The sequence below is a fragment of the Tinamus guttatus genome, unplaced genomic scaffold (genome assembly GCF_059628265.1).
Source record: "Tinamus guttatus ecotype Peru unplaced genomic scaffold, ASM5962826v1 Tinamus_guttatus_pri_ptg000027l, whole genome shotgun sequence".
In the NCBI taxonomy this organism is placed as follows: domain Eukaryota; kingdom Metazoa; phylum Chordata; class Aves; order Tinamiformes; family Tinamidae; genus Tinamus; species Tinamus guttatus.
Genome location: NW_028288561.1, coordinates 7,007,144 through 7,031,816, shown reverse-complemented (window position 1 = coordinate 7,031,816; position 24,673 = coordinate 7,007,144). Strand labels below are relative to the sequence as shown.

The window sequence follows — 24,673 nt, the reverse complement described above, 5'->3', positions numbered from 1 at the left end:
AAAGAGGGTAGAAATGATTTTCTCTTTCCTGGCACAAACTCCAACCAAAGATGTCTGGGCACATAAGATGCCAGCTAAAGAGAGAAAAAGTCCAACCTCCCTTTTTTGTTTCCTACTCCTTTTTTGTCTTTCATTTGAGCTTTTCTTTGCAAGCAGAATCTCCATAACACTCCATCCACTTCCTGCCAAATGAGCCTCATTACCAAGATCATGTTTCAACTACCCAGAATTTGTTTTTTTTCCTACCTAGGGCCTCAGCTGCTGTAGTGAGAGGGAAGGTAGCCTCCATCCAGCACTGTTTAAACAGAGAGCATTACTTGGGAAGGGCTATCCTGGAGCAGAGCAGCTCTGAAATCTTGGCCATCTGCCCTTGGAGGCATCGACAGATAAATCCACATTTCTCACTGGCATGTGGCTGTGCAGTAGGAAGAAATCTTTGTTCAAAACTATCAGCTTCGTATTAGAAGATGCAGGGATGCACCAGGCAGTGATCCTGTGATTGCAGGCACTGGCTTTGCTTCTCTGTTCATTCCTCTTTGGATCTCAGTCCTGTCCTGCAGGGTTTGCAGGGTAAAACTTCATGTTTTTTCATAGAGGTTGCAGATTTTCCTCTACTAGTTTTCTCTATTGTTTTTCTCCATCTTGGGTCCCAGAATAAGCAAAAATGCCCTTCCATTGCCCTTTTTCATTGTATTTCTCACTATGTTCAGGTCCTTCCTCAGGGCCATTTTGAAGTGCCATTTTCTTAGCCCTGAACTGCATCTCCTGCATCACCAGTGGGTTTCTTTGTACTCTTATAAGATGCTAAACCTGAACCCAGGAGCTTACGCTGAAGATCTGCAGCTGATGTATAGATGGTGTTAGGGTGCTTTCTGTATGGTTCAGTGCAGCAGCCATAGCTCAGTCACAGCTCTCTCCTCCTGTATTTTGCTGGGGCAGTATCCCCTCTCCCTTCTGCTGCCCTTGTCCATCTGCTCACTCTTCACACCCCAGGAAGAATTTTTGTTCAGAGGACCCAAATCTGATATTCCCCAAGTAAAAGTTCCTGGATCTTTTACAGTCACATCCCAACATCTTACCCTCTCTGATTTTCAGCTTCCTCGCAATGATGGTCTGTGTGTCATCTGACCATGGGTTTAGTTGGTCATTAAGACAAGAGAATGCATCTTCTTTGAGGAGCTATAATGAGCAACCCACTAGGTGGTTAATCATCCAGCTATGGATTGTCAGTAATGACTGTTCCTCCTAGGAAACTCTTTGGGATGAATTTGTTCTCCTAGCAGACCCAAGCACAGGGCTTCTGCTGCTGCTGTGGGCAAAGGATTCACTCCACTCCGTTTCCATCAGTGGAAGGAAACATCCAGGCTCTGCATCCTTGCTCTTCACCTGTTGTAGTCATGCGTAGGGATGGCTGATTTCCTACATCCCTACATCGGTCTTTGCATGCCTGGCACAGCACAGAGTCTGTGGAGCAGGCAGAGCGCTCTGCTGCTGCGTTACATCTCGACAGCTGGCTTTTAAGTTGAGCAGAGACAAGCAAACTTGGCCTTGCAAGGTCAGAGCATGTCCTGTGCATCCTGCCAGCCTGAGCCTGCAGGGTGCCTCAAGGCCCTGATCCTGCTGCCTCCAAGTCCAGCTGTTCCTGCAGTGCCAGCGGCTCTGGCCACAGGAGCTACTGCCCAGGCAGGGAGATGCAATGCCAGGAGGTCTCAGCACCTCCTGGACACAGCCACCTATCCCGGAGCAAGTGCGTGAGTGTGCCCTAGGCTGGCGTTCACCTCTTCTACTCCAGTGGTTTTTGATTTGGTCTGGGAGATAAACAGGACAGCCTATCTAGGCAATGGGTTATGTCCTTTCTCTCACATTTGTTTCATTTTCCACTGCAAGCTTGTCTACATCCATCTATGCCCGAGCACCACGGTGTGCTGCTCTGCTCCTGGGGCACACAAGCTCTTTCCCCATGACATGGAGCCTGGGCTGTGATGAGCACAAAAGATGCTGGCCTTATGCTACTTGCTACGTGCCCTCCTCCTTCTCATTTTCTCTCTTAAAACAAACAAACCAACTGCTTACATTGTTTCCTCTGCCGATGGCTTTGGGTGCTGTTTGTGTGTCCACTCTATGGTCTGCATTGGCCAGGAGCAGTGGCTGGTTGCCCTTCCCAAGAGCAACTTGTGCTGCAGAAGTAGTTACCCCCATTCGACCACACTGCTCTTGAGTGGAGCCCGACCATGAATCCTGCCTGCCTCATCGTGCCAGCAGATGAAGGCTGCCAGGCAGTGGGGCTCGCTATGGAAAGCTAGAGATTCGGAGTGGTTAATGGGCTTGGCTTCCTCATGCTAATCGAGCTGAAAATTCACTGTGGCATCTTGTCTCTGTTTATTTTGTCTTCTGATCGTAATATTCAAAGAATAAACATATGGTTAGCCAGGACTACGGATACTCTTTTATGAAAGGTGCGCTCCAGATGTGCTTTAACAAATGGCTTGTTAAACATCTGAAGGCATCTTGAGACCAGATTTGGTCCACTGGTTCTTTCCAAAATGTGATTGGCCAAAAGTGAAGAACTAAAAAAAAAAAAAAAATCATTGTTCCAAATGATCAACATAATGCGTGAATATCAGAGAAAAAGAAACAGAAGGATTCCAGGGAAACGGGAAGCTAAAAATCAGATTACTTTGTCCAGCATGAGTTAAAGTCTTGTAGTCAATGAGAGGAACCTCTTTAGAAAGTCGTCACCAAGTTTGATTCGCCCCTGACCATAGGGAACTTGGCAAAACCTTGGCCATTATCTTGAGTGAGTGCTGGACAGGGCCAGCTTGTAATGTGTACATGTATCTGTGTGTGTGTGTTGGTTTTATATACATATGCATATATGTATATAAAAGTGTATGTATGTATCTGTCTGAGATAGGCACTGGATGGATATTTCTGTTCAGGGGTGTGATTAAGGCTTTTGTACACACTGGAGGATGCCTCTGGTTGACTCAGTGGACCCTGGGCACCAGCCTGGGGTGTCCGAGGTGGGACTCCAATCCCTGCAAACTGGTGTCAACCCAACGGGCCTCGTCAGCCTGGGCTGGCGTTGGACCTTCCAGCTGATTAAACCAGAGACTCATGCTGGGACTGACAGTAATCTGAAAATAATCGGTTGCCTTTAGGGGAGCGGATTATTTGCACAGAAGGGACTGCTACTTTCTGTAGAGACTGAGCAGCTGGGTAACCAATGCGTCTTGGCAAGGCTTCGCATGCCCAATATCCGCTGCCCTGCTGTGAAGCTCAGATCCCAGCCCTAGAGCCACCCAGGTAGCTCCCCTGGGGCTCTGGGGGCTCCTTGTAGATGCCTTAGTGGTCCCAAAGAAAGCGAGATTGGTGCCAGCCGAGCTTGACTGGAGTACTCGCAAATTCTTCCTGCGGGCAAGCATGGGCTCTGCAAATTGCCCAGCTTCCCATTTATGAGGCTGGGGCTTTTTTGCACCCTTTTCAGTGCATCTGAGAGCTCAGCAAGTAGCACCCGCTGGTGGCCGTGCGGATCCTTCCAGGTGGGGTGATGTGGGCCACCTCATTGCCATCGCGCAGGTAGAGGGCTGCTCCATGGCGTGGAGAACCCTGGTGGGCCAGGGAGTGCCCGAGCAGTGATTTGGGATGGGGTCCCAGGAGCTGCGGTGCTGCCTGAACCGTCACTCAGTCCCCACGGGCTGGTGCGCACTGTGACAAGTGGACACATGGATGGGTCCGGATGTCCAAATTCCTTCCCACAGGGGACTGCATCACACTGTTTCTGTGTGTATATATATATTTTTAATGCCAGGCTCAATGTAATGCTGTTACCTGTATGGGAAGTACAATTTACTCACATGTTTACTACATCTTTTGGTGCCTTTTTTTTCCCTTTTCTTTCTTTTTTTTTTTTTTTTTTTAAAGAAAAATTTTGGGGATGTTTTGGAGAAAACAATTTTAAAAAAATCCTTCTCCGTGGCTTATGCAAAAGGACGTCTATTTTACTTTTTTCTATTTAGAGGAAAAAGAGAACACTTTTCCAATGGAAAAAAAAATCTTCCTCCATAACTCTGTCAAGTCAACTGTAGATAAACTGATGCCAGCAATTCAATGCAAAATGGGTCATTCTGATAACGGCGTTTGATCACAGACAGACTAATTTCAGGAATCCCCTTGAACTTTTTTTTTTAATTTAATGCTCAAATGAAAAAAATCCTGTCATGAACCCGGCCCTCAAAACACCTGTCTTTTAAACCTAGAGTCAGTAATCAAGTTTCCTGTTTGGCATTTGCTTCCAGGTCTAATTTTTACTCTCCCCTCATTTCCAGTAAAAGCAAACCGTGCAGGGAGTCACTATGCGGATGCTGCTCAGGAAACTCTAGGTACCACGGGAAATGCGTCGCACGGAACTAATCAAAAGCTGCACGGCTCATTCTCCCTCTACCCTGCTACCACCTGTTCTGATCACTTCCCTGCTTAATAGAGGTACTAGATGAGTAAAAAAAAAATAATAATAATTAAAAATAATTAAAAAAAATTGAAAGAGCCTCCCCATTGTCTGCTCAGAAATTAGAGGCTTCCTTGTCTGCCAATCATGCAGAGCACACAAACCAAAGAGATGAGGATGGGGAATTTGGTCTGGCCTCGCAAGCCGTGACTGTTCAGCAACAAAGGAGGCTGGAAACTGGAGTTTCACAAATGATGGAAAAAGAGAGAGAAGAAAAAAAAATCTATTCCTTCTTATCTCTCCCTTCCCCCTAATGGTTGGGAGGCTCTTGCAAATTCTTTTGCACGGTGCAGCAATATCAAGTTAGTAGCATCCGAAATCCCAACTTCCCACCTCCACTTGATCACCCTTCCTTTGGCTCTCTCAACAGTGGCAAATTGACCTACTCTGGTCTAGTGGCATTTGGAAGCCACGGGTTGCCTATCTAGCACCTCTACTACGCAGTTAGAGAAGGACTAATCTCAGCCTGTCCCACCAGACATAGGGATATGTGTTTCCCTTAGCATTGACAGTAGGATTGGGAATGGCTCTGTATCTAGATCCAGAGGGGAACAGGTAGAGCAAAGGGACTTGTATGTGCAGTGGTTTCCTCTTTTTCTTCAAGCTGGTTATTGATAGGCAGTTTCAGTGAACTCCCAAGGTGCATCCCTTAATGCACCCATCTGATGACCATGATGGTACGCAGATATATATATATATATATATATATAAAATATATTTTTATATATATAAAAATTTCCTTATATACAGAAAATTCTGTTTTCATGCCTACACTGGAAGAGAGTCTCTTCCCTTGCCCCAGGCACTGCAGCAATCATGCACTTTCTTGACTTACTAATGCCCAGAGCTTGCATGCTTTGAATGTGGACAGGTCAACCCTACGTTCTCCCCCTGAAGTGAGTGCAGGATGGTAACCCCAGCAATGGCAGGGCACTGAGTGATGCAGCATGTTTGTGAAATCGAATTTTTGCATGCTCTTTTTTGGAATCCATCCTAATTCTCAAAATCACCAGTCTGTCTCTGTCAGAAAGCCTATAAACTGCAGCTAAAAAGTACATGTATCTATAGTTTTCTCCATTATTTGTTCCAACTTGTACCTTTTTATTTCTTACTATTTTTTTTCTTGATGGCTGTTTTTGCTATCTGTCAGATTGGAGGCTAGAAAAACACCTGAGACTTGCTTGGAGCACAGTTCAGAATTGGTTTGGTAAATCCCATCTCTGAATGGGTAACAGAAAGGAAAGGGGGCATGATCTAGGTTTCATGATATGAATTTTTCCCTGCAGGAAACTCTCCTACACCTGGGTAAATACGCTGAGTCTTTGAGTTAGCCTCCTGGTATGTGTCTTGATGGACCTGTGACCTCTCTTGGAGTTTGTCCTTGAAAATACTGACTTAAATATTGGGTGATCCTCAGCTGCACAGAGTGTTTCAGCAAATTTCAGGAGGCAAAGATTTGGTTAATAGTCTAGCCAAAATTTTTGTCATATTGTCTGCAGTGTTTCTATTTGGTAAGGGAGATCATTTTGTCCTTGGAGGCAGAAGCCTCTTGCAAGCAGGGACTCATCCCTGGAGAAAGGCTGCTTTCAATTGCCCAGTGCTGGAGTTGGCTTTTGGCAGAATTTAAAACCAGCAGTGACATTCATAATGCTGTCCTCTCCCCTGTCCACGTCCAATTCTGTTCTCTGGAAAATGAGCCACTTTGATCTTCACTGGTCTGTTCCCAGTCTTGTGTTTGTTAGCAAAATGGAGTTGCATGTCTTCTAGGCATGATTTTTAATTGATAAAGTCATTATACTTTTTCCTATATTCTATTGAAATCCTTCCCCATTTAGTCCTCATTTCATCTCCCCCATCTTGAGTTCTAAGAGGGAAAGGGAGGATGAAACAAATCATTGTGTAAACATCTTCCTCCTCCACTGGAGATCCTGAGAAGGAGGATACCCAGGTCGGTTCTTCTAGTCATGAAGAAATCTTGAGCTCTGGTATAGATCCTAGGGCATCTTTGTTGCCTGCATCCATCCCAAGTATAGTGTTGTACATGCTGTGCTATAGTAAAACTGTAGATCTGCCTTGAATTTGTTAGACCCCTTGGGCCTGCATTCGCCCAAACGAAAAATTCCTCCACGTCGATGTGAGTACTAAGGCCCTTGCAGATAGGATGCACGAGATGAAATCACTGACCATTACAGCACAGTGGGGCAATCGTGGAAAGCTTAATGTAGGTAAATTAATAGAGAACTCCTTATGAGCAGTGGTTCCTTAATGTACTCAAACAATGATCTGTAGTCAATAAATGCAATAATGCATGCATTTGTGGCCAATAATGTAACTATACCACGCCAGATTAATAAGTCTATTATATTCTGCTTTGTAAAAGACTTATCAGGAGTCTACTCAGGGATGCGGAGGCACCACAGGGATTTGTTGCTAATGGTAAGAAGAAATGGCCCCCAGATCCATAGAGGAAAGGTGGCTGCAGACCCCTTTGCTGGCCTGTGGGCCTGGGCCTGGTTGCAGTGTTTCTAAAAGAATAATTGGCTGGGCTTGAAGCTGTAAAGTAGCTGTTTTGCTTTGCTCACAAAATGCAAAACAACTAAGCTCGAAAAGAGCAAAAGATCTCTTGAAAAATGTGCTCGGTGGCATTTGACAGGAGTCTTGGTGACACCAGATCAAGACACTGTAAAACCATGGGGGACAAAACCCCTGCACTAGAAGCAGGCGAGGCGACAACTCAATGCACTGATAAGTTCTCCTGAGCATTCAGTGACATTGAAAAATGCGCAGTGCCAAGGTAAAAGGCTGCGGAGCCAGGCACGTGCCTGTCTGTGGTGTCCCTTCACATGCCCTCCCTGGCCCCAGGCTGGCGTGGTGACACAGGGGCAGTGCAAATCCAGCTTCCCGATTATACAAATTCTGTGCTGCCCTTCACCCCAGGTCTCACCCTGCTGTGGTTGCAGGATGAAGAGAAAAGAGACTGTTCTCCACGACAACAGTCCCTGGCTGTTTTTCTTCATTTCTTTCCCCATGTCCAGGTTGCCTGCTTCTAGAAACTCCATCCTTGGAGCAATGGCTTTTCTGAAATCACAGTGCGGGTGAAGCAGGAGTGAATCTGGTCGTCTTTGATTTCTCCTGCAGGCCCAGAAAGTGTTGCACGTCCAGGCATATTGTCCTTTCCTTAATATTTGCAGTAATTGGCTTGTGTCTCTGATTCACACCTGCAACCAGTGACCCTCAAAGGCTAAAATTCACTCCTAGCACTTCTAATAAGCTGCTTTCTTGTGCCATGAGCTCAGCACAAATTCTGGATCAAGGATGGCCTCATTTACCAACAGGAGGTAACCTCTTTTTCTTGGCCATAGCTTTTCAGGAGAGAAGACATTAGTTTTGGTTGGGTTTGTGTGCAGAGATGGATCTGAGTTCCTGATATCTAACACAGTTTGACTACTGTTTGCTACCTTTTAGATGAGAGGAGAAAACACAGGAATTGCTAAAGCGCAGATTAAAATCAATGACGAGATTATAGGGATAGTTTTTACTGGTCCATAATTACTGCTTGTGTAAGGAACCCCTATCTTAAAGAAGTGCTGATATACCACAGCCAAAAGCTGAAAATCCTGTAAGTTTTCCCTGAAGGTAGTCTGGAGATTTAATTTCCTTTTAATAAGTTTTCACTAGGTAGCCACCAAATGTGGGCATGAACCCTGGGGACTAGGCCACGTCCCTACTTGCCATTCCACCTTCCCATAGCCTGTGTCTCCGTGACAAAACCACGCAGTTTTCTTTGCCTTGCCTTCCCCTTGGGAGGAGCAGGACCCATGCCCTGTGCTCACAACGCTCTCGGCATCGTGATTGCCAGCTTCCATTCGTGGTGGTGTGTGTGGCTGGACTGCTGCTTTCCTCATGGCCATGTCACCAACACCTTCACTCACACTGACTTGAGGCCCATCTGCTTGGTTGATACGTGAATACCACTTCTCTGAGACCCTCTGCGTCACTTTGCATGACTTTCTGGTTGAATGAGAACATGATCTTGGATTAGCAGACAACATATATGTCTATATATGTATATACATTTCTTTTGGACTCTTTCCTACTAGCTCCTGCAGCTCTTCAACAGCACTCTCCTCTGCAGGGACTATACTTGCATGTGAATTTGGGCTGTCACTTCCAATGAAGGAATTGCATGGCAGAAGGAAAACTTCAATGAATAGTTCGTGTCGTCTCGTGTTGTCTTTGTTAAAACAGCGCAGTTATAGCAGCTGTCATAGTTTTTTTTATTTTTTTTCTCCCCCTGAGAATTGGATACTTGGGAGGGGAGGAAAAAAAAAACACAGCTCTTAATTGTTCTTCAGATTTATAAGAGATTTTTTTTAATGAAGAAAAGTATTGCACCTCATGCTATCAGGCTTGAAAGCTTTTGCTCATATTCCTTGCTGAGTTCAACGCTTTCTTTTTTTGCCTTTTGTAAATCTTGCAAACATTTCCAGTGCATCTATTGTGAGAGGAAGAGGGGCCACAAAGACCTCGCTTTCCTCCTTGATAGAGGTTTCATTTGGGGGGTTTTCAGTTGTCCTTGAGATCAGTGATGGGAGCAGCTTGTCAGAGGATGAGGCATAAAGAGACTGCTTTGAATTCTGAGCATCAGTGTTGCATTGATTTACGTGGAACTTATTTTAGTAGAGATATTATTGTTTGACTCATTAATACTACTCAAATGCAGTAGATTTCAGGAATTCTCTCCTTTAAAATTAACTAAAAAAATTTTTTTAAAACCTCTTTAGAGGAAAATGTCAAATACAATTTCAATCTGTTCAATCTGGCTTCTGCTTCAAGAAACCCAGAATGAGAATTGCTTTTAAGCATTTGACATTAATATACAATGATTTTGGCAGCATCAGGGCCTAAAGCTTACATCCTGAAAGGTGTTTAGGCACATGCTTGTTCCTAGGCTCCTGTTTGGACCTCTGATCTGATTCCTAAAAGCTGAACATCTGCCAGTCCCATGGACTTCAGGTGTGCAGCCCTCTGTAAATGAAGCCTCCAATTCACTCTGAGGTTTCATGATACTAAAAATACATCATTTATTGACTTAATTCTACATTTTCTACTTGTAATTTGATCACAAATTAATTAAATTTTCTTAGTTAAATGTTACTTTCAGCTTGAGATTGTTGTCCCCAAAATGGCCACAAGTAATTGCCAGGCTGCAGGGCAGGGAGGGATTTTTCTGCTCGGCTCTGCGGGCTTTGCATGGGGCTGGTGGTCCCTCCCTGGGACCGAGCTGCGCAATGCAGAAAAATGCTGCCTAAGCACCTTTCTCTTTGTGTTAACGTTCAGTGTTTCCTGATGTAACATGACTCTGTAAAAATAGCACCTTCTTACTCAACAAATCTGCTCCCTGTGTGTCTCCAAGTCACGTAGTCTTCCTTTACTGGCAAAAACAAATGTCTGTTCCTGTCAGCACCGTATAACTGATACGGCTGGGGAAAAGGCAACGATACTTGACTTTGCCTCAAATATCAGCAGCTAAATTCTCATCAAAGAAGCTTAGCTGCCGATTTTGGAGGCAAAGGAGGACGGTTTGTTTATGAGTTTTAAGGTGGCATTGCTGAGAGACAGAAAAACTCTAAGTCTTTGGTTGGTGACCTGAAAATTTGATGTGGAAGTCAAAATTCCTGCAGTGTTCTCCCCGCAGATCAAGTCAGATGATTTGCACCAGAGGGATAAGTGGTTACCGCAGTGGTAGAGAGTACTTGGAAATCAAATCCTCATTTTGTCCCAGTTCTGATTTGCCTATATATAAACTGGCAGCTACATGCACAAGTGTATTGCAGTAGTTGTCTAACCTCAATTAATGTATTTTGATAATCAGTTGCCATTTAGAAAAGATCGAATTATCTAAAACTATGTGCAATTTGGTCCTACCAATGCTATCTCTGTAAAGTTTTCCCTTTCATAAAATTTTTCAAGATCCCTTTTTTTTTTTTTTTTTCCCCATTTTTATGTGAATGTTCACCCTCTTCATCTGGGTGAAGGTGTTAATCTTAAATCTTGAAAACTGGAGAGTAATTAAAGCTGTCTCAGAAGACCATTCCCTGGTGAGATCATCTCTGTTTCAAGAGTAATCCTTCTATGCAAGCAATAACCAGCATAATTTTAAAGAAATACGATTCTAACAGAAAAAAAAGAAACAAGATATAGTATTCCAAATCAGTAAAATTTTGCTTGAAACATTTATGACAGCCGTGGTGGCCCTGCAGATCAATTTAGCTAACTTTCAGATTGAATCTTTCTAGGAAGTAGAGGACTTGGGTGTTTAATTATTCGCTTAAGATTTATAACTGGAGAAGGCCAAACTCTTCTGAAGATATAAAAAGGTCAGGTTTGGAAAGGAGGGAAGACTGGCTATAAAGAAGGGGAAAGGACGGGTCTGAACATGAGCTGAAGTGTTTCCAGGGCAAGTTCAACTTTGCAGGTGAGGGCTTTTGTTAGGATATTCGTATGGGCTGTAGGATTTTGGAAGGCTGTTGTGAAAGAAAAGCTTCCTGGCTCCTGATCGGCCCCGATCAGTGATTTAAGGATTCATAACCTCATCGTTTGACGTCATTCTGTCCCGCCAGCCCTGGCATCCCACGAGGGGCTTCTGTTAAGTCCTCATTATTTTTTCTCTCTTGGTAATCATTGCCATCTCACTCATTATGGTGGACACATTTCCACAGTGCTTTCTCAAAAAAAAAATCAAAAATCAAATCAAATAATAAATGTACTACTACTAATAATAAAAAAACACACACACAATGGCCAAGCTACATCTCACTGCTACTTCGAAGCGCTCTTGGTTTCTAAAGGCTGGTGGGGAAGGACTGCGTGGTTTCCAGAATGACTCCTCCTGCTGTCTCCTTTTTGTCTTTGTTTCACCGTGTTTCTCTGAACAGTCAGAAGGTCAGTTTGAAAGATCGTGTGTTCTCCAGTCCCCGCGGTGCTGGCACCAAAGGGAAAGGCTCTCCACAGGCTCAGGGCATCCGGAGATCCCCCAGCGCTGACCAGAGCATCGAGGATAGCCCCAGCAAAGTGCCCAAAAGCTGGAGCTTCGGGGACCGCAGTCGAGCTCGCCAAGCCTTCCGTATCAAGGGCGCCGCATCGCGGCAAAATTCGGAAGGTGAGACCTTGGGGTGGCTGCTCCGTGTCACGAGGGACCCTGAGCGGGATTGCATTGGCCTGAGTGGCACTGAGTGGCGTGGCATTGGCATATGTGGCACTGGCAGGGGTGGCGTTGAGTGGCGTCATTGACACATTGATATGGGTGGCAGGTTAGAGATTAGGAAAAAAATATACACAGAAATAGTGGTGAAGCAACACCACTGAAGCAACGGGTTGCCCAGGAAAATGATGGAGTCACCATCCCTGGCAGTATCCAATAAATGTGCAGATCAGGCGCTTAGGGACATGGTTTAGCAGGCCTGGCAGTGGTGGGTTTATGCTTGAACTTGATGATCTTGAAAGTCTTTTCCAACGATAATGATTCTATGTCATGGGCGACATCGGCATAGGGGTCTTTGGCATGGGTGGCATTGAGCAGTGCCATTGGCATAGGACTTCAGCCTGAAGGATGGTAGGGGTATAAACAAGAGGAAAAATCACTGCCAACAACCACAGAAATATTAAGCATAGTGGGAGAGGCATAATGGGGCTTCTGAAACACTTTGAGACAGCTGCTGGTAGCATTGTGGGATGTCACCTTGGCCTGGCTCAGGGAAGGGACTCAAGGGATGTTCCCCATGATGCTCTTTCTGCCCCTCCCGGGCTCTCATTCCTCCCCTTCTGAACCCAGAAGCCAGCCTCCCTGGAGAAGACATTCCTGATGAGAACAAAAGCTGCAACTGTGAGTTTGTGACAGAAGATCTGACGCCGGGACTCAAAGTCAGCATCAGGGCAGTGTGGTAAGAGCGGGAGAGGAGGATGGTGGAGCTAAAAAATATATATATAGGTGGAGGTGGTGGGGAGAAAGAAAAAGGAATTTAAAGTGGTGGCAAATGCTACAATCTCCACGTTGGTGGACTGCTCTCATCCTTGGGAAACTGAAAAATAGCAATTTTTGCTAAGGGAAGTCATAAGCTGAGTTGCAGGAGAATTCCCTGCAACAACATGTCCCGATCAGGGTCCTTGTTACTGCAAGGTTGAATCCTGACGTTGCCAGAAGCGGGTCTGGAGATGAGACTCTCTCCCACCAGGAAGCAGATCCCTCTTCCCCTTCCCCCAGGAGGAAAGGATCCCCCCTTCCTCCTCCTTCTGCTGCGTCTCAGGATTAGTGCTGGGATTTGTCCCACTTTCTGTCCAGCGGAGCTCCCAGCAGCCGCATTATTTGTCATGAAGTGGCCCAGGCTCCAGCTTTGTCTTTTACTCTCTGTCTCCCTGCAGCATTATGAGGTTCCTCGTCTCCAAACGCAAGTTTAAGGAGAGCCTTCGGCCCTATGATGTGATGGATGTCATCGAGCAATACTCGGCTGGGCACCTGGACATGCTCTCCCGGATTAAAAACCTCCAGTCCAGGCAAGAGACTCCCCCGTTTCCTTCTCTTTTTCACTGCTTTTGCTACTCGTGAAGGTGTTGTCATGACAGACACCCTTTTCTTTGCAGCTGCCACCTAATTTTTTCTTCCTAAGAGGGAGGCCAGAGGAAAGCATTGGTGCTGGGACCTGCAGGGATGGCAGTGGCAAGGAGCAGGCCTGGAGCAGGCGGACCTGCAGGAGAGGATTTCCCCCCAATGTAGCAGTGGTTTAACAGAGCTGGATTTCAGCCTGTGTGTTGAGATGTTAAGGGTAGTTGGGTTAGTTTTAATAGGGGAAGACACATGAAAAAGGGCCTCAGCACTGGGCAGATGAGAGAGAACTGAGAAAGGCCTTTTAAATCTTGATATCCATGATGATTACCAAATTATTTCTCCCTAGAAAGAACAGAGGAGCCAAGCTAATTGTTTTGATCTGACAAATCCCTCAGTCCTCTGTGCTCTGCATTGAGAGCCGCATCCCTGCCCCATCCCTGCCAAACCTACAGTTGTGTCCGTTGGACAAATGAGTGGTGGGAAAACAAGCAGAGCCAGCCCTTGCCTCAGGACGGCCTGAGCATCATGGCCACATGGGCACCAAGAGCCATCCTAGCTGGCCATAAGCCACCAGAACTGGAAAGGGGCAACCTCTAGACAAGGGGATGTGTGTGTGGAATGGCCAAGGCAGAGTCAGACAGCCCTAGTATCAACATGGGCTGCATCCACCAGCCTTGACTTGAGCCTGGCCCAAGAGGCAGCAGCGGGACAGGGGGATTTGTCACAGCACAGCTCGGAGCAGGGTGGCATCCCTTTCTCTCCCTTTTTTTCAGCCAACAAAGCAATGTGTTCTCCCTGCCAGCTCTGCTCCACGGGGCTGGTTGTGCCCTCCCTCAGCCAGGGCTCCGTTGGGTGAAAGCTGTATCCAAGCAAATCTCTGGGGTGTTTACGTGCACTTTCCTCTTGAACCATGAATGCCTCTGTCACTGTGGTCTGTGTGTAATGTGCTCTTTGCAGTACCGTGCCTGTCTTGTGTCTCATCCTGACACCTTGCCATCCATGGATGTCTTCCACCCATTGAGTTACAAAATCCCACAGTCTATCTCGTTGACTCCAACGGCTCTTGCCTTTCTGCACTAGCTGAGGATGTGTTGTCTAGCACTGTAAATGCAAAGAGAATATAATGCTGTCTATCCAGCTGTTTCAACGGGATACTGCTACATATATGCAAATATATTCCAGAGGGTAAAGCATGTTTCCTATTCCGTGTCGGGGGGAGTCTCCTTGCAAGGGGCAGCGCCGTGACCGTGTTCCCACCACTCTGAATCTTGCCTCGGGCCGGGGAAGGTTCTACCTTTCGCCAAGAACCAGGCGATAGAGGAGCGGGCTCTGTCTCCAGAGGAATATATTTTCAAATTCTCTCTCTTTCTCTGTCGTTTTGTTTTTCAGTTGTTTCTTTCTGCAACTCTCTGACCAACTTTTCTCTACATGTTGCTTCATTATGCATTTTGCTGGTGTCTTTTTTTTCTTATTTACTTTGCCAGGATAGATATGATTGTGGGTCCCCCGCCCCCTTCAACTCCCCGGCATAAGAAGTATCCAACCAAAGGACCCATGTATTCTTCTAAAGAATCTCCCCAATACTCGCCTAGGTTAGGATTCACCAAAATGCCGCTTTCTCTGGATTTTTCATTTGCTTACTGTCAAACCCCTTTCATGCTAGTTACATGACGGCATGGATCGCTTAGCAATCAGGACTCAGAAGGCCTTGCTACGCTGGGTACATTCTGATTTACTTTATTAATAACCTCTCACACTAGGCAAGTAGAAGGAAAAAAAAGGAGAGAGACATTTGTAAAGTCATCAATAACCCTTAAGTTCTTTAGCAGCATTTTTTCAGTCTTCTCCCAGGTGAGGTGTTGCTCCCAGGTCATAGCTTTTTGTAATCTCATATTTTATCAGATTGTCTTCCAATGGAGAAAGATGAAACATTCCCCCACAAACCAATACAAAGCAGAACTGTCTATTTTCTAAAAGATGAAACACTTCACACTAAATGCACGAAGAGGAGACTCTATTTGCAGCTTTTTGTGCCTTGAAATGAGTTTATTTCAGTGGGCAAAGTAAGGAGGAAGTGTTTCCTTCCTGATAAATGCAGTGGTCTCTTTTTCTTGCTAATACAACTCAACTGCCCACAGAGAAAAGATAGACTTAAAAACATTACAACTCTGCTGTTGAAAAGAAGATCCTGATTTTGCATGCAAAAAGAAAAGCAGGAGGCAAACCCAGCCCTCAGTCGATGAGCAAGATTTTTTCTTATTGCCTAATAAGTGCTCACCCTAGGTAAAACTGTCCTCCCAATGAGGCTGAGAGAGGAGTGTGTTTTCCCCTAGGTTCCCCTTTCAAGACATTCCCTGCTCAGCTGTCATGATGGGCTATGAATTAAATTTGGGGCTATGAATTTGGGGCTTTGAATTAAAAAGAAAGAAGGAAACAAAAACCTCTTCAAGCTACAGTTTCACCATGTCTCAAAACCTCTGGAGCCCAGAGGTAGGTGTAGTATTTGACAGTGTCATCTTCCATGCACAAATAATAGGTGTTTTTTTAAATGCAGCAGTCTTGGTCTCAGATATTTTTTCTAAATATACTTGTCCCTGCTAAGAGCTAATATGTGACAAATCTCTTGATTTTCATTTAAGCAGTGCTGAGTAATCTTCACCAAAGTAATATGAGTAAAATGGATATGGAAAGATTACTTTTTGCCACTTAGCTGACTCAAAGATTAAATATATATATATATTTATTTCTATAGTGGCTAGGCAAGCCTTCATGAAAAGTGCAATTTCCACAGGAAACCTTGCACCTCACACACAGAAATGGTGATTTATGGGTCCTAAGAGGAATATCCATATAGCCCCAGATAGGAGTATTTATTCTGTTCACTCCAATTTTCTTATAGTTTCAGATTAATGTTAATACCTTTTTTTTTCTTCTGTTTCTGTAGTTTCTAATACTTAGAGACAGTTTAAAAATCTGCTTTAACATGCCACCTACGCTCCTGGGACATTAGGGTGTTTCCTCCCTAAAAATGACTGATGCCCCTGATTTATCTCATCCCTGTGGATAAGCAAATTCTCCTGACGGACAGATTTAGCACAGACCCATTTTGAAACAAATGCAACCTGAGCCGTAATATTTAGATATCAGATATTGATCAAAACATGCCTAGAGCAAACTTTATTGCCAAATAAGAAGGTAAGTAGCTAGTCATGTGGCCTGGATGAAGGGGGTTTGTCTTCAATGCTTGGACTGTGTAAAAAAAAATATAAAAGAAAAAGAAAATAGACAAGAATTGAATATATATTCCCAACACTTCATTTTTATCTCATTTGAGCCGTTTTGACCTTTTGATGTCTGCTTCTGGCCCAAGGGTGACATAGTACACCTCCTTGCATGTACTGTTAGCATGAAGCATAATGAAGCATGAGAAAACCTGCACTGTGGCTGATGCAAGATTTATTTTTATTTTTTGTATCATTAGAAAAAAAAGGAAAGATATCAAAGGTGCATCAAAGAACAACCCCCTTCTCTCTCCCTCTCAGATTAAGGGCACAGAGCCCATCAAAGGCCGCAGATGGTAGAGTTGGGCATGCATCGTTAGGAATCTTTGAATCTTCTGCCACAATGGGAAAAGTAGTAGGGCCGACTCTTCCAAAGCTTCCACAGAATTCTTCCCTCCGTGTATTTGACACAGCCAGGAAAAGCGCTAGGAAGATGCAAGGCTCCCCACGGGATATAGTGCATATGTGGAATTTGGCATCTTTGGGAAGATTTGTGGTCCTCTATCGTGCAATAGGAACATAAACTTTCTGCCACTACTTGCAAAGGTTGACCATGTTCAATCTCCGTCTTTTGAACTTTCCTGCCCAATTTAGACAAAATTCTGAGCTCTTTTCTAAAAGATCAGCTGCTCTTTGCTGATGGCTATATCCTCATGGTGGCTAGATATGCAGGAATGCATTGGGATAGCCCAGGGAAAGGCCTCTCATCTGCTCTTTTATCAGAGAAGGCACCAATGATGTTTCAGTACTTTGCTGAAGATAGGAACACTCTCCCCTGGTTTCTAACTTCTTCTGTGGGAAGCAAAGATGAAGGAGACCTCAAGCCTGGTTTCTCCTTCTGCCCTGCTTATGAAGTGGGCCAGAAAGAGAATTGCTCAGTTCACCTTCATTTGCCCCTTTTTTACACTGAGGTCAGTGTCCTGCACGTTTCCAGTGCACTGTGCTTGGTGCTGACCATGCCTCCAAGGTGAGATCAGGCTCTCTGGTTTTGTAGCTGCAGGAGATGACCCGTTCAACAGTCAGGGTGAGCTTAAAGCAGAGACATGAAGTGAATGGTCCTGGCAAGCAGGATTGCTCCTGCAAGACTGAAAGGATCTGGTATCAGTGACACAGGAGATGCTTTAAGGATAAGTTTTGTGAAGGGCTTTAGCCAAGTTATGCCACAGCCAGTCTACAGGCAAGCCATGATGGAGAAGGCAGCACTTTTATGTGAGACAGTAGTGATCAGTCAATCTATGAAGTCTACCAGGTCTTCTGTGCTTCACGTGGCTCATGCAAGGTCTACTTGCTGCATAGCTCTTCTCTTAAAGATACAAAAAAGAGTTGAAGTTCTTCCTCAACTTCTGCAAGACTAGAAATAGGGTTGCAAGAGTTCTCTACTGTTATAATATGCTGCAACATGGCTATATTCAGGTTTATTCTCTCTGTTACAGTCTGTCCTGCCTCCCACCTCTATTCAACAACTGTTGAAGGACATTTCATTCTCATTAGTAGACACATTTCGGTGTTAGCACTGTGCTAGATGTGACATGAGCCAGAGAACCCTTTATTTTTTCTCAGCCTTCCCAGCAGTGGTAAGACTTTGGGCCTCTTTGAACACATGCTCTTTGTTTTACTGGTCTACTTGCTTGTGCATGCAGGAGAGGAGTTCGTACAGTGGCTCTACTACGCCTTGACTTGTGATTCCAAACCCAGGTAGCCTGAGGTATCTGATTTAACACCTCTTTGCTTACATAGTAACAATATTGTCGTAGGATTTCTTGTGATGTATGTCATGTCAGTAGTTGCATCCCTTGTGGGGAGTTCCTGTACCTGTGACAAATATGCTTCTCCCATTACAAGAGAGAAATAAGGCATGCGTATTCCTCACACTTGTAATTAGAGCACTTGGTGCTCCTTGTACTCCTGTGCTTATATTGCAAAGGATTGAACATGACTTTTTAAATAGAACAGTGTTCTGTCACATCCCTGCCCAAATGAAGGATCTTCTGGGATCAAAGATAAACTCCAAAATAATTGTTGGCTTGTATTTTCTGTCTTTGGTGTGCTATGTTCATCCAGTCCATCTCTTTGAGCCAGAGTAAACTGCTGTCACTCTAATATAAGCCAAGGGAGCCACACTGTCTAAACCCACTGATCCCTGTCCTTTTATGTCAGCAGCAAACATGTCTACTAAGGCCCTGTTAAATGTAGAGAAACTAGATGGCTGTTTTGCTGGAAATGGCCTCAAGCCCCATTCTTTTCCTTGTTTTTTTGTTTGTTCATTTTCCCTTGTATGTCTGTGTTCAGCTCTTTCCTTTTCCTCCTTCTGGTGCATGGACCCATGGCCCACACAGCAGAACTGCATAAGAAGCATTTTGAGTTTTCTGCTCAAGATACCTCAAGTTGGTTTCAGTCGGATCAATTAACCCTTTCTTCCCCCGCCACCCTTACATTTGGTGCATTATGCCAGAGTAAAGTTTGCCTGGCTTAGAATTAGCTGATAAATTGGACTACCACGTTCCAAGACTGAGTTGCTCTCATAACTTTTGAAGGATCAAGAAGTTCCACTATTTACTCTCCTGAAAATCTAGATTTGATGCCCAAGTAAAATTGACTTCCTGCCTCTAGTGCAGCTCTGCCCTCCTTCCTCCTCTGTAGATGTAGCTATGTATTAACCACATATTCCTAGACTAGGAACTGGGAAATGCAAATGTAATTTGCCAGACAATGTGCCCATAGCTGGTCTGACAGATGTGTCTTCTGCTCTAACTGGTTTTGAGCCCTGCTAATTCTCATGAGACAGCTGCAAGTTGGTTAAAAAAAAGAAAAAAAGAAAAGACAATTTGGTAATGTTTGTTAATTAATGACCAAATTCATCTCTGATGTAATTCCACTGCAACAGTTAGCATTACACCTGCTTATTTGGGCCTTGGGGCAAGAGTCCTCATTTATGTGGATGTCGGAATTACACATTTACATTTGCATGGAGGAAAGGAAGCTGATGCAGAGATTGCAAAAAACTCTTTGACATATGCTAGGCAGAAAGCTCGATTTCACCCCAAAATAATAATTCCTCAGTATGAATAAAAAGTTAACTGATTGGGAAGAAAGCCAGTTGAAGATTTTTTTTTTTTGCGGTGGGTAAACTTACTGTGCATAATGTTCCAGGTTTTATCTGTATAAACAGAAATGGACCATTTAAAACTCTGCTAATACTGCTCTGATTTTTGCATCTAAATTAACACTTCCGTGCCACTCCGCGTCTGGGAGTAATTTGGAGTGTGAGTTGGGAGAGCGGCTGTCGCCTTGTCCCTTGGAGGGGCGGCGAGCGGAGCCCTCCTGTCCCCGACTGACTCCAGCTCCTTTTCCGGGGGCGGGGGGATTTTCTGATCCCACTAGAGTTGACCAGATCGTTGGGAGAGGGTCCTCAATGACGGACAAGGATCGGACCAAAGGGCCGGCGGAAGGGGAACTACCCGAAGACCCGAGCATGATGGGCAGGCTTGGAAAAGTGGAAAAACAGGTATGCTGGGGCTGGAAGGGGGTTTTGTTGGAGGATGTTGCATATACTGCATTGCTTTGGTGTTTTCTGTTCCCCTTCCACTCCTGCAGTGGTCTACTGTCCTTTAGGAAAAAACAGCAAGAGCTAGGAATATCTTGGATAAAGAAACAAGGTGGAAATTATGGCAGGGCACTAAATGTTGCAGAAAACTTGGTATCACTCACATAGCAGATTAGGCTCTTTGAATCTCACAGACTCTCTTGTTTTGTGAGACAACTATCTAAATTATTTTTCAAAAACAGCTCAGTTCTTTTTCCATGTGGGTGCTTTTGGACACCTTACCCTTAAACAAGATGTGTTTCACGTGTCTGCAAGCCTGACTGCTACAGCAGGTGAAATTCCTCCTAGAATACAAGGCTGAGAAATCCCTGTGACCATCTGAGCATCAAGGACTATGAGGAGGTGAAAAGCACCAGGAGGTAGTTGTCCTCCAGCTTTCGGGAATTTGATGCATGTCACAGATATTACAAATATGGAGAATTAAAGGCTCTGTCAGAGCAGGCTAATTAAATAATTACTGAAATCCCAGTTTGTGTTGGTCATTGTGGGCAGAGATCGTTCAGACTCATGTGTTCATACATACCTAGATGGGGTTGGAAGCAGTTTGTACACGAGATGTCCATTTGCTTCAACCATAAGCATGTAATGCTGTGGCTGTGGTGTCACGCAGGTCCAGTCAATGGAGAAGAAGCTGGATTTCCTGGTGAATATTTACATGCAGAGGATGGGTATCCCGCCAACAGAGACGGAAGCCTATTTTGGGTCCAAAGAACCAGACCCCGCGCCTCCCTACCACAGCCCTGAAGACAGCCGGGAGCACATTGACAAGAACGGCTGCATCATCAAGATCATCAGGTCCACCAGCTCCATGGGTCAGAAGAACTTCTCGGCTCCACCAGCGCCGACCAATGCATGCCCGCCGTCAACGTCGTGCCAGCAGCAGTCCTACCAGCGGCAGAGCCACGGCTCCTCACCCGTTGGAGACCCTGGCTCGCTCGTCCGCATCCCACCTCCACCTTCACACGAGCGCTCCTTGTCCGCATACAGTAGCGGGAACAGGGCGAGCGTGGAGTACCTGAGGAACGAAGACATTGCCACCAAACACCACGAGAGTGCCATGAGAGACAGCGACACGTCCATCTCCATCCCCTCGGTGGACCACGAGGAGCTGGAGCGCTCTTTCAGTGGCTTTAGCATTTCCCAGTCCAAAGAGAATTTGGACATCCTTAACAACGGTTGCTATGCAGCCGTGGCCAAAATCAGACCCTACATCGCGGAAGGGGAATCGGACACCGATTCTGACCTCTGCACGCCCTGTGGACCCCCTCCCAGGTCCGCCACGGGTGAGGGACCCTTCAGTGACATGGGCTGGTCGACCCCCAGACAGTGAAGCCTCCAGCAGCCGCCGAGGCCGGTGCCAGCGGTGGCCAGCGGCCCGCTCGAGCTGTCCACGTGCTGAACTTCTCGAGGGCATCAGCAGCTAAGGCTCTCCTCCACCCAGGACATCCTTAGCTGGTGGACGCTCTCTTGCAGCTGACTCTGGGCTGGGGGTAGCAGGTCCGAGCCTGCGTTTGTGGAAGGGGCCCTCGTGGCAAGCTAAGCAGAGCCTTGAAGAGGCTGGATTTCTTTCATACTGTCTTTCTAAGATCGCTAGGTGAAATGCCTTCAGGGTGCAGGCTGGGCAATTTGCATTTCTTCGTAATCTTTTAAGATGCAGGGCACCAATGGGTCACCGGAGTGGGGCCTGTGGAGGTGGCAGTGGCTGGTGGGCGTCACCTGTGGGTACATCTTTACACATCGTGGAGATGCAGAATGAGCACCTGGTTGATTCTGGCTTAGATTTTGGGTTACGTGGTCATTGCTTGGGGGGTCTGTGGTTCCTCATTGACCTTCAAGAAGATGGCAAAATTCCAATAAAATGCATGGATATGCGGCATAGGGCCCTGTGGGTGAGAGCTGCTGGTTAGAGGGTGCCATGGGGTGAAGCCATTGACACGGCTGGTCTTGGCCAGAGGTGCTGGTGGTGCCCATTTCTGATGGTTTGCATTGTGCCTGAACACTTTTGCACACACACTAAGGCCCACAAAAACCTTCCCTGTCTTCTTCTGCCCTGCCAAAACACTCCTACCCGTGTCCTTGGACAGCCTGTTTTTTTCTGATCCCTCAAGCCGATTTAAGAGATGCTTCTTTGTTCCTTCATGGTCTTTTGGAGCCTCTTGCCCACAGCCTGTGCCAGTCCCAGTTGTGTTGGTGTTGGGAGTCATTTCTCTCGTTACTGGGATCCGCAGCCGGGCGTTTGGCTGGGGGAAGGCAAGGGGGAAAACGATGCTCAAAGTTTCTTTTGGGACCAAAACAAAATCACAAAGTGATCCTTTAAGTATCAAAAAACTGTGTAAGGTTTCTTTTTTTGTTTTGTTTACTTTGTTTTTTTTTCTTACAAGGAGATGGATTAAGAAAAAATGTTTTGCACAGAGGAGCTGGGGCTGTGTCTGTGATTTCAAACCCCATTGCTCCACGCCCTCCCCATGTCCTAGTAAGAGCTGGTTTAAGGAGTGGGGAAGGGCTCTGTATAACTTTTCCTGCCTTTTTTTTTTTTCCCTTCAGGAGGGGAAAATGTTTTTCCAAGGGGGAGCTTGGAATTCCCATCCTGCTTGGTCCCTTCTTTCCCTTTCTGTCCATGTTCTTCTCTCTGTGGGAAATCTCACAGACTTAACTCTGGCTCCAGATTTCTCTCTGCAGGATGAACCCAGTGTTGCACTTCCATAGGGGGAAAACTTTCATTTTGGAGTGCAAAATGATTGTGAACGGTGCAAATCTGCCCTTCGTTTGCAAAATGAGATGTCTTTTGATAGAGCAAGAAATGTCAGACGGTCCCAAATCAGACTTGGTGACGTGTTTTCTCGTGACCCCAAGAATGGGAATGGCATAGGGTAAGGGAAGAAGCCACATTGCTCCAGGCAGCGGCTCACTGCCCAGGTCAGAGCAAGTGTTTGCCTTTGCACGTGCAAGTGCAATGTGCCTTTGGGAAAGCCTGTTGGAAATTTGGCCCAGAAAGTTATGATATAAAGGCACTAACTTTAGCCGAGGGTGAGGATGATACTCTGCAGTCCTGTTCCAGCATAGGAACATGGCAAGATTTTAATATAGCCCCTGAGACTGGAAAGGCAACAGGACATTGAGGCACAATTTCTGTGTGATGCAAGTTTCATCATGTCCTAAATTTTAAATGTCATTAACTCTATTTTGAATGCCTATTTGTGGTTCTTATTGCAAAGTCCCTTTCCTTGTGTAGATGAGGAGAAGTGGTCCCACTGTATCCTCTCTACATGCTGAAATCTGGCATTCTTTCACCTTCTTTAAGATAAGAAAAATAATCCAGATTCTCATTTCCCAATCCTTTAAGGATTAAGAAGGTAGAATCATGTTTCCTCTTCTAGTAACTTAATATACTAGTATTTATTAAAGTTCTCCAAATTTTCACCTTTAAAAGGTATGGGATTTGTCCCACAATCAGTGCTAATAGAAAAGTGTTTTTATACATGTAGTACGCAGGTTGCATCCAATCGTTGCGAATTTACAGAGATTTCTTTGTCACACATGTGCACTCCATCCACAATGGTGCTTTAATTTATCACTTCTCATTCATCCAGGCAAAGAGGCTCAAGTTGGATTCTTAGGCCGACTTACAGCAGAATTGATGCCAAATACGGCTCCTCATTTCAATGAACCTGAATTATGTCTGCATAAATGAGAACAGAACTTGCTCTCATTGACTGATTTGTTGCTTATAAGCATAAATCTTTTTTTTCCTCTGTTCCAAATTATAATCCAAAACTCCCTGCAAAGTCTTTGTTCTTGTTTCTCCCATGCCCATAGGATGTACTCCAAAAAAGGCCTAACCACTAAATTGAAATAAAGTACTAGATTTTGGCTAATAAGGGAGTCTCAACATAGAAGATATTTAACAAAATATATTGCCCAGCAAACCTTGTCAGTCTGCTGAGCCTCTGCTAGGCTGAGCTTCGCTCCCCTTCCTTCCCATGTCCCCATCTCGATTTTTTGCAAAATATCAAAGGACAGAAGTAAAGCTCAGATAATGCCAAGGTTGGACCCAAGCCCAGGAGAGCAGAAGGACAGACATGGGCCAAATTTGCAGCAGGCTTTTTTGAGCCATTTCAGCATGTATCCCCACCATCAGAGCCCAGTATCCCAGCTCCAGGAAACTTGGGGTATGTTTTTCAAAATCTGCGTATAGACCTGGCCAGAAATATTATAAAAAGCCCCAGCTCTGGGATAGGGCCCAGATTGCCGAATTCTGGATCTGGAGCCACAGTCGGGTGTGGGAACTTCGTGTCCGAGCATGGGTTCCAGCTGGGAGCAGGGCCACAAGCAGCTCTGTGCGGCCGGAGGGTGCAGAGGGGCAGAGCGCCAGCAACCACCCAACTTCCCAACATTTGGGAAAGGACTTTAATGTTACTCACGTGCAGATTTTGTATGTGAATTTCCTTGTTAGCTCATTTTCTTCTTAATAACTTTTAAGACAAAAAGTCACAGAATTCACTGAAAAATAACTCTCGCTCAGCGCAGGCAGCCATTGCATTTCTTCAGACAAACTATGCGAGAGATCTTTTTTTTAAAAAAATATATATTTATAATGCTGCTGAGGAGGTCCAACTAAATTCATTAGGGTCATGGCTGTTTGCAGACAAGTAAGTATATTTTTACTTTTTTAATTG

General features: G+C 45.2%; 1 protein-coding gene across 6 annotated transcripts in view; it reads left to right on the top strand.

Annotated features, from left to right (window-relative positions):
• The window catches only part of KCNQ2 (potassium voltage-gated channel subfamily Q member 2), a 58,534-nt gene extending 36,992 nt beyond the window's left edge, over nt 1–21,542 (top strand). For 3 of the 6 annotated variants that reach the window (XM_088529268.1, XM_088529259.1, XM_088529251.1), the window contains 6 exons: nt 4,329–4,382; nt 11,446–11,669; nt 12,342–12,450; nt 12,929–13,060; nt 19,775–19,898; nt 20,608–21,542. In XM_088529268.1, the coding sequence (XP_088385394.1) occupies nt 4,329–4,382; nt 11,446–11,669; nt 12,342–12,450; nt 12,929–13,060; nt 19,775–19,898; nt 20,608–21,327 (1,363 nt within the window). In that variant the 3' untranslated portion in view covers nt 21,328–21,542. Of the gene's footprint in view, nt 1–4,328; nt 4,383–11,445; nt 11,670–12,341; nt 12,451–12,928; nt 13,061–14,596; nt 14,705–19,774; nt 19,899–20,607 lie in introns of all 6 variants that reach the window. The other 3 variants (XM_088529280.1, XM_088529274.1, XM_088529286.1) reach the window with 2 other exon arrangements.
• The last annotated feature ends 3,131 nt before the right edge of the window (nt 21,543–24,673 follow it).